A 12,340-nucleotide genomic window follows, 5' to 3' on the forward strand; every position below is an offset into this window, starting at 1 on the left:
CCATTTTCAGGTTGATGTCCTCCTACAGCCCTCTGCAGGACGTCGAATTGGCCATGCCCACTCTGGCCACACCCACTCCAGCTACACCCACTCATCCCCCTGAGGTCAAACACAACCCTGATGTGGCCCTCAATGAAATCAACTTTGACACCCCTGATATAACTCATGAAAATTAACAAGAGTTCAGATCACGTTATTATTGCACATAAACAATAACCATGAGGCATAATATAAGCATAAGGCTCACTCAACATGTCAAGTCATTGGTTGGTTTGGGTTCACCCAAAATGCAGAACCCCACATTACTTAATCCCATTTTAGTTAAGTCTGATTTGTTTGCAACCCTCACCAATATCAGAAAAATCCTTCACTTTTGTACCAAATTATTTGAAGCAGCAGCTTATTCCTTTGCCTCCAGTAATGCTACAGATTAACCTTTTTCATGCATCCATCTAATGAGCCACATTATAGATTAAGCAGTACAATAATCACAGAAGCAGCTGAAACTGAGAGCACAAAATCAAAGGGAGGAAAACCCAGCATTCTATGATAGATTTTGTATGGAAGAGCTTTAAACAAGCATAGGTTTTAAGCATTTCAGCATTTTAGTTCAATAATTTTACATTGTTTAAATTGTTCAATTTTTATTGCAGGGCTTTTAAAAGAATACTGAAAAGACGTCTGTCTGTCTGTCTGTCTGTCTGTCTAAGACATGTTTATGCAGATTTTTAAAAAGAAAAGCTATTTCCATTTACTTAGTGTCAGTATGATATGCCATCATAGTATGATCAATTTAAATGCCTGGAATACTGATGCTTGAGCTGTTTACATGAATAAAATTCAATTTCTGTATCCAAGGCTCAGAAAAGAGATTTATAAGGATGGGTCAAGGATTCCATGCTCATTTAGAACTGGAATTCAAACTACATTCTGATAGTTATTTAATCTTCACTTAAAGACATGCAATGAATGGGTGTCCGCCATGGTTCCTGCCCTTATTCTGTGCTGTGTTCTGTAACCACTGAAAGACTTTGCTGCATATTAAGGGATTCCAGGAAAAATCTGAGCTACTGCTATAGATGCAGCAAGAGACAAATGCCATAAGATGGAAAGGTTCTTTTCCTTTCAAAAACTACTTTGCTTCTTGAGCTGAAGCCATCTTTGGAGTCCATATCCCATATGGGAAGAGAAGAAGGATGGAACAAGAAAGCCTTGCCATGCCACTTTGCAATTTTTCACATGGTGGGGGAGGCAACTTTGGCCACCACCCCCCTTCTTGTGCAGTGTCTCTTGGTCAATTGGGTAACCCGGAATTGTCTTGATACAATTCTCCTTCTTCCCGAGAGAGGGTAGGAAGGGGAAGAGGAAGAGAGGAGTAGGGGAGAGGTAAGGTCAGAAGGAAGAGAAAGGAGAAGAGGAAGGAAGGAAGTGGAGAAGGGAGGGAGAAAAGAAAGGGAAAATAAGGTGGTGTCAAAACAGGTGAGGGTAAACAAAGCAACCCAAACGGTATGTTATAACCCTATAAATGGAACGACAAATGCATAAGAATGACAAATGTTAAAAAGTATAATAACTATGTTAATGTATACCTATAATTGTATGTAAGAGAACGCATCCTACCACACACGTCCCTGCGGCCTATCCGCTCACACAGAGAGGGGCTCCTCCTGGTGCCGTCTGCTGGTCAATGCCAGCGGGCGACACCTAGGAGTAGATCCTTCTCTGTGATGGGCCCAACCCTCTGGAATGACCTCCCCCCTGACATTCGAACTACCACCGACCTCCGTTCCTTCCGGCAAAAGTTAAAGACTCACCTATTTCAATCAGCTGGCCTGGCACTTTCTTAGTTTTACCTCCCGGGGATTTATTCATTTTAATTGGGTTTGGGGTTTTAAAAGTTTTTATTATACTATATATCATATTTAATATTTATTATTCCATGTACAGTCTTGCAACCTCCTCCACCTACCTACTTATTTAATTATTTAACTGTTTTGCATGTATTTTATAACGTATTTTAGTGACTGTACACCGCCCCGAGTCCCTTTCGGGAGAAGGGGCGGTCTATAAATATGAATAATAAATAAAATAAAATAAATAAAATAAAAAATAAATAAAAAAACTTTTCTGGGAAAAAACCAATTCTCCTTCTTCCCAATATAACAAAGATAATGACGATGATGGAATAGTCAACAAGAACATATACATATACTGTTTCCTTTAATAAAATTGTATAACTGAGAAGGAGAGGGAGGGAGGGAGAGAGAATGAGAATGCTTATTGATTCATATATGGGACAGGAAGTTACTGCCTTTACCCTCTTTTCATGGACTTTCTATTGGTATCTGGTTGTAAACAAAATTCTGAACTATCTCAGCCTTTAGCCTGCTCCAGCAAGAGCTTATATTTCAGAAGAACTAATTGTACTAATGAGCTGTGGTGGTGCAGTGGTTAGAATGCAGGGGTGAAATTCAACAGGTTCTGGAGAACCTGTAGCAGAAATTTTGAGTAGTTTGGAGAACCAGCAAATGCCACCTCTGGCTGGCCGCAGAGTGGGGTGGGAATGGAGATTTTGCAATAGCCTTCCCTCAGGAGTGGGGAGGGAATGAGGATTTTGCAGTATCCTTCCCCCAGGAGTGGGGTGGGAATGGAGATTTTGCAGTATCCTTCCCCTGCCACACCCACCAAGCCATACCACAGAACTGGTAGTAGAAAAAAATTGAATTTCTCCACTATTAGAATGCAGTATTGCAGGCTACTCCGGTTGACTGCTGGCTGCAGTTCGGCAGTTCAGTTCTCACTGGCTCAAGGTTGACTCAGCCTTCCATCCTTCCGAGGTGGGTAAAATGAGGACCCAGATGGTTGGGGGCAATAAACCGCTTAGAGAGCGTTGTAAAGCATTGTGAAGCAGTATATAAGTTTAAGTGCTATTGCTATTGCATCTGTTGAACTACTCCAGGAAAATGTTATCTCTCTTCTCCCTGACACACTTTCACAGACAGATACAGAACACACCCATCTACATAAACCTTCCTCCCTTTAAGGCCATTAAATAAGCTGAGGCTCACAAAGGGAACAGAAAACTTCTCCATTTTAGAATGTGGCCACTATCATCATGGTTGAAAGTGAATGCCTATTAGCTGACACACAATTGACACATTGCACTGTGATGGTTTACATGGCCAAATTTTGGAGCAAATGTCTACAAGAGAAATGCTTGAGGCACATCCATGTGTAGCTGTGGGCTGTTTTACTGTATATTTGGAGTTTTGCTGTTAGACCTAGAAAAAGACTTGACAGCAAACAGCAACCCCTGGTGACAGACCTCAATAATACATTGGCATCCTTAATACCCAAGGGTATGGGGGAAAGCAACTGTCAAGAGGGACACCTAGTGGTGGAATGTGATGCGGGAAGTTGGCAGAGATGCCTGCCTTTCCAATTGTCCTAATAATATTCTACAGGAAAAACAGAGAAGCAAGTTAATTAATTCTTAAGACCAGAAAATCAGGTGGAATATATCAGTCACCGGCATGAAACTGCAGAGTAGGAAAGAGTCAGAGTATCAATCACAAAAACATGAACTATCAGAGCCTCATCTGGAGATATATGACACAACAATTAGGTCAAAATTCACTGAGAGAAAGCCTTCTCACTGCCTGGCTGGAAAATTCACCTGAGAAATTCAGTCTTGTGTCTTGACATCCATAAAATGTACGAATTCTCTTAACCGTTCTTTATTTTCATTCACGTTAGCAGAATTTCAATGTAACATTTAAAGTACACAGTAGGTATTAAAGCACCTATTGAGTTCACTGGGAGGGGGAGCTATATGTAATATTAAGTGTGGCTTATATTCACTCTCATTTTTTTGGTCAGAGGAAGTGATATAAAAGTGAATCAAAGAAGAACAGATAAATGATGACACATATCTTATGAGATTCTATACCAGTGATGGCAAACCTTTTCGGCACCAAGTGCGCGCGGGTGCAGCTCTCAGTGCCAAAAAAGGGAGCACTTAATCTGGGCTGCAACCAGGAAGAGGTGCTGCTCAGGGGGCATGCGCTTTCTGGAAAGCAAACTTCTGGTTTCTTGTGCATGCATATGCACCAGCGCCCAGTCTTCTGGTTATTGCCATGCATGCGCCGATCAGCTGGCCAGTGTGCATGCTCATGCCAAAAAAATGGAAGACCAGCTCTTCCATTTTCCAGCACTGCTGCATGCACAAAGGCCAGCTGATCATTGCATGCGCACCAGAAACCCAGAAGAGGAACGGGCGATGCCACACATGCCAGGCGACATGGCTCCACGTGTCACTTCAGGCACACATGCCATAGGTTTGCCATCACGGTTCTATACCAACTCAGATGTTCTCCCCATGAATGAATTAAAAATATACAGTGCATGGGAAGGAACCAGTAGGTTTCACCTTTCTCCACTCTGCTCCAGAAAGGAGGTATTGAATAAGTACCTGAAAATTCAAATAGTTGTCCTCAGTAGAGATCACCCGTTAGTCATCATAATCCATTCCCAGGGACTGGGAATATATATAACAATATATAAAGGTGTGAGCACCTTCCCTGAGAATCACAAAAAAGGAAACAGGAGTAGAACTCCTTCTCCTCCTAACATGCATTACCCCAACCAAGTGAAATATTTGAAATGTCTTAACACAAATACACTTTGGAGACTTTAAAACCAGGCAACCAGTCCTGCAAAGTGTTTTAAATTCAAAGGATCTTGCTAGACTTATATTCTAGATGGTGTTTGCTAAAGTAAGATAGGATCCAAGACACAGGCCAATAGTTTGGAATGGTGGGAAACGCAAATAGTGTGGGAGCACTATTAAGAAGCAAGTATAGTCAAACCAAAAACAACAAAATCTATCCAGAGTAGAAAAACCTTTATGCCCATACATGAACTGAGTACGAGGCCTCTCTGTTCTCCTTCCCATCCAGACACGAACAGTTTATTCCTCTTCCAAAACATTAAAAAAAAGTTTGTCTAGAACTTTTCAGAGGCAAGCTGATATTTGCAGCTGGAGGTCTGAACATGGAGGAACATTACATGTAATTTATTCTCAGTTTAGATGGGACAATGGCAATTTCTTCCTTCTAGAGACATTTGCAACTTAAGGGAATCTTAGCAGGGGGGAATATATATATATTACAGACCATGGCAAGGAGGGGAGTTGTGCAGAGCGGATCAGAATGAAAAGAATGGGGAGAATGCAGCAGGACCAGCTCACCAATTTTGGAAAATATGTAAAACACAAGACATTTGGCATCTAAAGAGGAGTGAGATGTAGCAACATTAAATCTAAAGTTCAAAATTACTCATCTGCACCATTGGATAAAGAATGTCTTCCCTGAAGGTCAAAAATTTGAGCAGATACCAAGGTGGAAAGCTCTTGCCTCCTCCAGCTTCCGTCTAATCTTCATCTCAGTAACCAGCTAAGTAAACCAAAAGAAGCCTCTGGTATTTGACTAAACTCTGTTTGGCACATTAGCTAACATCAGCAATAATAAAGCAAATAAGCAACCAAGCTGCACACCTTTGTGAAGGACGCACAATACCTTGTCTTAGACTCAGTAGCACATCTCTCTCCACCTCCACTCTCACTATCACTCTGTACACACCACCTGCTGCCGCAGCAGAGCTCATTACACTTCTCAATTAATTAAGGGAGAAAGGCCTATTTTTCTTCGGCTGGCAGAAGTACGCCTATGTTAAAGCACAAATCTGTCTCGGTGCTAAGAATTAAAAGGCAGCTTATTCCTTCAAAGAGAAGTTGGTACCCTTGATGGACCATCATTTTCATCTGCCTGCAATTTGGCAGTTCGAATCTCAAGAGGGTCAAGGCTAACTCATCCTTCCATCCTTCCGAGGTGGGTAAAATGAGGACCCAGATTGTTGGGGGCAATAGGCTGACTCTGTAAACCACTTAGAGAGAGAGCTGTAAAAGCACTGTGAAGTGGTATATAAATCTAAGTGCTATTGCTATTTTTCCTCTATTGCCAAACACAAAGTCCATGGGGATGGGGTACCTGAGGTTCTCTAGCTGTTGCTGTATTATAACCACCAGTTGCACTAGCCATCATGGTTTGTGTTGAAGGATGCCAATAGCTATGGTTTAATAACATCAGTAAAGTCATGGTTTCCCCATCCATGATCTATAGAATCCTGTGGAAAATGGGTTGATGAGCTTTAGAGCTCTGCACCTTTGCAAGGAAATAGCAATAGCACTTAGACTTATATACTGCTTCATAGTGCTTTTACAGCCCTCTCTAAGTGGTTTACAGAGTCATCCTATTGCCCCCAACAATCTGAGTCCTCATTTTACCCACCTCGGAAGGAGGGAAGGCTGAGTCAACCTTGAGCCTGATGGGATTTGAACTGCTGAACTGCAGCTAGCAGTCAGCTGAAGTAGCCTGCAGTACTGCACTCTAACCACTGCGCCACCTGGGCTTTTCCATATTTTCCATCCCCAGATATTTTAGGAAAGTACTTATTTGAAACAAAACAGTAGTCACTTTTTTGATAACACCAGTTATCAAACACCTGGGCATGTATAGTGCATATATAGAAGCCAATACTGGCAAGATGGTTTAATTGATCAAGATAGATCAATGTTTTCTCAAGGTGGAATGCCACAGCTAAGTTGCTTGCAGTTAATGCATTCTTGATCAGCTATTTATTTTTTCCCTTCTATTTTGAACACATTGTTGTTCCCAAGATTATGATAAAGTATTTATTGTTTAAAAAATGTTTTGTTTGCCATTTAGCCTCCCCATTTAGTGTTTTCCAGATGTGTTCAAATTTTGTAGGGTTTTCCAAGTATAACAGATTATAAGGGCAATACTTTTTCTATCTGTCTAAGACTACTGTTTTCAAGATTTCTTTCACTAAGAATTGAGAATACACATTTACTGTAAAACTGAGGGTAATGTTGCACCAAATATTTTTTTTTAGCATTCATTAGATGAACTTATAAGTTAATATATCTTGTGATTGTAACAATATAACTCTCAAATGGATCAGGTTGATTATTCATTTTCTGCTTCAGCCCATCCTATGGGAAATACCCTCACCATTATCAATCTTTCTTATATTCCTTCTACATAAGCACATGAAGACTGTCAACTTGACTAAATAATAACAAAATAACAGAGTTGAAAGGGACCTTGCGGGTCTTCTAGTCCAACCCACTAAAACAACTATGAGGATCTCCAGTCTATGAGCAACATATGTCCGCTACCTTTCCTCAGTTGACCTGGTTTAGAATATCGTTTTCAAATATTTTTCTCTTCCACAAGACCAAATCATTCCATATTTATCAACAATATATCTCTTGTGTAGGGAGCATCTTATTAGAGGTCCAAATGGATTCCAATAGGTATATTACCAAGATGCCAGAGAAACTGGGTATAGCACAGCAATCTAAATACATTTCTTCCTTGTAAAACAGATCTGGATTCAAATGTTAATCAAGAGGAATGGACAGGTTACTAAATGAAGGGTTTTGGTGGGGAATTATCGTGGGACATTGTTAAATCAGCAAGGACAGTTGAATAAAAAGTATATTTGGTTAATGTTTGGGACTTTGTTATTGTTGAACGTTATAAGAAATTACAGAATAACAGCTCACCTTTTGAATAATCACCAGTTTTTATTTACTAAACTGAAAACTGCAAAAAATGTGGGTGCTATGTCAGATAGATAGATGGATGGATGGATGGATGGATGGATGGATGGATGGATGGATATACTGTATTTTTTGGAGTATAAGACACACTGGAGTATAAGACGCACCAAGGTTTTGAAGAGGCAAATTTTAAAAAAAAGGTTTTGCACTCTGCAAAAATGGCCTGTTTTTTTGCAAAAATGGGCCCGTTTTTTTTTTCCAAAAAAGAGGGCATGAATAGCCCTTAGGAGGCTTGTAGAGTGTTCCTGGGGGCTGGGGGGCCAAAAACAAGCAAAAAAACGGGATGTTTTTCACAAAAATGGGCCCATTTTTTGTCAAAAAAAGGACATGGATAGCCTTTAGGAAGCTTATATAGCTTCCTGGGAGCTGGGGGAGGGGGCAAAATTAAGCATACAATGGTCGGTTTTTGCTCATTTCTGCCCTCCCCAGCCCCCAGGAGCTCTCTGGAAGCCTCCTAAAGGTTCTGCATGGCCATTTTGGTGAAGGGGGCTGTGTTTTGGGAGGCAAAAATGCTGTATTCAGTATATAAGACGCACTCAGATTTTCAGCCTCTTTTTTGAGGAAAAAAGATGTGTCTTATACTCTGAAAAATACAGTATTTATTTATTTATTTATTTTATTTATTTAAACTTATTAGTCGCCCCCTCTCCCCACAGGGACTCGGGGCGACGTACACAAGCAACAGTTAGCACAGTGTCAGAGGAGGTAAAAAATAAATAAATAATTACAATAAATAACATTAATAGTTTAAAAACTAAAATTGACAATTAAAAATGACCTAGGGGTGGAAAAGTTGTCGAATTATGCCAGGCCGGCTAGCCGAAACAGGTGGGTCTTCAGTTTACTGCGGAAGGAGCGGAGATCGGTTGTTGTTCTAATGTCTGGTGGGAGGTCGTTCCAAAGGGTAGGGCCCGCCACAGAGAAGGACCTACTCCTGGGCACCACCTTCTGACAATCTCTAGAGGACGGCACCCGGAGGAGACCCTCTCTGTGTGAGCGAATGGGTCGCAGGGATGTATGGGGCAGGACACGATCCCGCAGGTAACTAGGCCCTATGCCATGGAGCGCTTTGAAGATGGTAACTAACACCTTGAAGCGCACCCGGTAGGCCACAGGAAGCCAGTGCAGCTCGCGCAGGAGCGGTGTTATATGGGAGAACCTCGATCTCCCCATAATTACCCGCGCGGCTGCATTCTGGACCAACTGCAGTCTCCGGGTGCACCTCAAGGGGAGCCCCATGTAGAGAGCATTACAGTAGTATAAACATATCTCTCTCTCTCTCTCTCTCTCTCTCTCTCTCTCTCTCTCTCTCTCTCTCTCTCTCTCTCTCTCTCTCTCTCTCTCACACACACACACACACACACACACACACACACAAACACACACAGACACGTTCTAAATTCCTTTATTCATTGGACCATCCAAATACTTCTCTGTGAAAGCATGATATCCTGGATGAAACCATGGATCCATTTAGACCAGAACCGTCTGCTTTGTCAACAGTTTCTGTGAGGGTCTTCCTCCATAGTATTATCCTTTGAACAGAAATCTTGGATACTCTATTTCCTTGGTAACCGGAAATTTTAAAGGATTACATTTAGGAGCATTGATGGGAAAGCCCCTAATCCAATCGCTTCTTTAAAAAAAAAGATATTACCTTGAGGTTTGGGTTTGATAAGCTTCCCACAAGGCTTTGAAATGGTAACCGTCTTCTGGCAGTCCGCATTGTGCAAAGCTCGTTTTAGATTTCCAGTTCGAGTCTTCAGAGCAGTGTTTAGATCACACTCTCCCCATGCCTGGAATTGATATTTACATTCCGCTGTGAAAAATAAATGACCGTGTTACTTTTTTTATTATCAGCAGCTGATAAAAGCAAGGCTCGGTATAATAAAAAGATATTTTAACCAGCCTTTATTCAGAATAATGCAGGCAATAAGGCAGATTTTCATGGCGGGGACCATAAAACCACTTCCACTGTCACTGTATCATGGGCTCGAAATTGAATTTGTACAAATGAATTAAGCAGGTTTTCAAACACACTCCCGAAAGGTATTGGCTCCAGCTCATTAGAAACAGAGGTATAAACAAGATGGAAATGGAGTGCTCAGAAACCCAGGATGCAAATTGCATACTGATGTCACAATCGCAGCTCTCTGAATGCCTGGTAACAGAATCGCAAGGAAAATTTACCACAGAGCGAATGCCTTTTGAAAGGAGGGGGAGGAGGAAATAATGTGAGAATGATGTACAAATACCTTTGCCGTGAAGTTCTGTTAATCTTATTGTATTCCGCTAGTCATCCTAGAATTACCTCAAAAGCCTCCTACCTAATTTTATTACAAAATGGTAGCACCATTTTACACTGCCCTGCTAAGACCACACTTAGAATACTTTGAAGTATTTCTAGCAGGACTTCCTGATTCTTTAACAGCTTTGTTCCCTATGCCATCCGTCTGATAAACTTGCAAGATACGTTTTTCTTGCCATGTACCTCTATACACATTTGTGGGTATATGGAATTTTATTTTATTTATTTTATTATTTATTTTATTTATTTTATTATTTATTTTATTATTTATTTTATTATTTATTTATTTATTTATTTTATTATTTATTATTTTATTTATTTTATTTATTTTATTTATTTTATTTATTTTGTTTTTTATTTTATTTATTTTATTTATTTTATTTATTTATTTTTATTTTTATTGTTTTTTTGTTTATTTTATTTTTTATTTATTTATTTTATTTATTTATTTTATTTATTTTATTTATTTTATTTATTTTATTTATTTTATTTATTTTATTTATTTTATTTATTTTATTTATTTTATTTATTTTATTTATTTTATTTATTTTATTTATTTATTTTATTTTATTTATTTTATTTGTTTTATTTGTTTTATTTATTTTATTTGTTTTATTTGTTTTATTTGTTTTATTTATTTTATTTGTTTTATTTATTTTATTTATTTTATTTTGTTTTTTATTTTATTTTATTATTTGTTTTATTTATTTTATTTTGTTTTTATTTATTTATTTATTATTTTATTTTTATTGTCATGTTTATGTAGTGTATATTGGAGGTGGTGACCCTTTGAGAACTGTATGTCAAACCTCGAGGTTTGCCTTACTCGGTGAGGTGGGGGGAGGGAAACTCCTGGTGTTGGGGGCAGCACAAACCTCCATTGGAGCGCCAATCAGCTGTGTGGCTGGGAGGCGGCCAGTGTGAGGCTACCGGAATGCCCAACAATAAGATGTTGGGGGGAAAGTGTCAAACAGCTGTGAAGCCTCAAGAAGCTGATCAGAGCCACAGCTGACTTCCAGCAAGGCCTGTCTGGCGGAGGGTGTGGCTTGCCTATATAACTGCGCTTGAAGGCGGATTCTCCCAGCACTGACTTTAATTCCAAATTGTGTCCATTTCTTGACCAGTGGTTTTGGGATCTCATTTATGTTCCCGAGTCTGGCTTAATAAACAAACCCAGTTATCACTCACCCATATGACTGGAGTTGTTACTACTGGATTAGGGCCGGAGCGCAGACCTTTTGAAATTGTATGCAACAAAATTTCATTTTAATGTATGTCAATTAGTGTACATTTAAAATGACAATAAAGTTATTCTAACTCTTCTAAATCTAAGTCTAAGTCTGCATCCAGTTTTGGTCACCACAATACAAAAGAGATGCTGAGTGCAGAGAAGAACAATAAGGGGGACTGGAGGCTAAAGCATATAATGAATGGTTATGGGAACTGAGTAATTCTATCCAACAAAGTGAGGGCTGACACAATAGTCTTCCAATATTTGAGGTTTTGCCACAGAGAAGAGGGGAATCAACCAATTCTCCAAAACACTTGAGGGCAGGACAAGAAGTTACAGATGGATGAGTATCAAGGAGAAATCCAACATAGAACTAATGATAAATTTCCTGACAGTGAGAACTATTAATCAGTGGAACAGCTTGTCTCCAGAAGCTATGGGTGCTCCATCGCTGGAGGTTTTTCAGAAGATATTGGACAGCCACTTGTTCCAAATGGTGTAGAGTTTTCTGTTGCACAAGGACTAGAAGACCCCCAAGATCCCTTCCTTATTTTGTATTCTGTTGAAATGGACCGCAATCCCATTATAGAATCCAGATAAAATAGTCTAATATATATAAAACAAATAATAGGAACAACAAAAATGATGATATAGTAACAAAGTAAAATAAAAAAACTACTGTATTTTTTGGAGTATAAGATGCACTAGAGTATAAAACACAGCAAGATTTTGAAGAGGCAAACTAAAAAAAAGTTTTTGCACTCTGCAGACCTGCCAAAAATGGCCCGTTTTTCACGAAAACTGGCCCATTTGTTTGTCAAAAAAAGGCACGCATAGCCTTTAGGACCCCTGTAGAGTTTTCCTGGGGGCTAGGGGGCCAAAAACGGCCCATTTCTGCCCTCCCCAACCCCCAGGAGCAATCTGGAAGCCTCCTAAAGGCTATGCAGGGCCATTTTGGCGAAGGGGCGGAGTTTCGGGAGGCAAAAAAATGCTGTATTCAATGTATAAGATGCACCCAGATTTTCACCCTCTTTTTTGAGGGAACAAGGTGTGCCTTATACTCCAAAAAATACAATAATCTTTGTTTTCAATTGTA

At 39.7% G+C, this 12,340-nt stretch overlaps 1 protein-coding gene across 1 annotated transcript in view; it reads right to left on the bottom strand.

Moving 5' to 3' along the window:
- PTN (pleiotrophin) overlaps positions 1–12,340 on the bottom strand; it is a 113,835-nt gene that overhangs the window by 18,695 nt on the left and 82,800 nt on the right. Inside the window, exon 4 of the mRNA XM_081958294.1 lies at positions 9,363–9,524. Coding sequence (XP_081814420.1) covers positions 9,363–9,524 — 162 coding nt within the window. The remainder of the gene's footprint in view (positions 1–9,362; positions 9,525–12,340) is intronic.

Source organism: Natrix helvetica (genome assembly GCF_964273705.1).
Source record: "Natrix helvetica genome assembly, chromosome: 6".
NCBI classification, from domain to species: Eukaryota; Metazoa; Chordata; class Lepidosauria; order Squamata; family Natricidae; genus Natrix; species Natrix helvetica.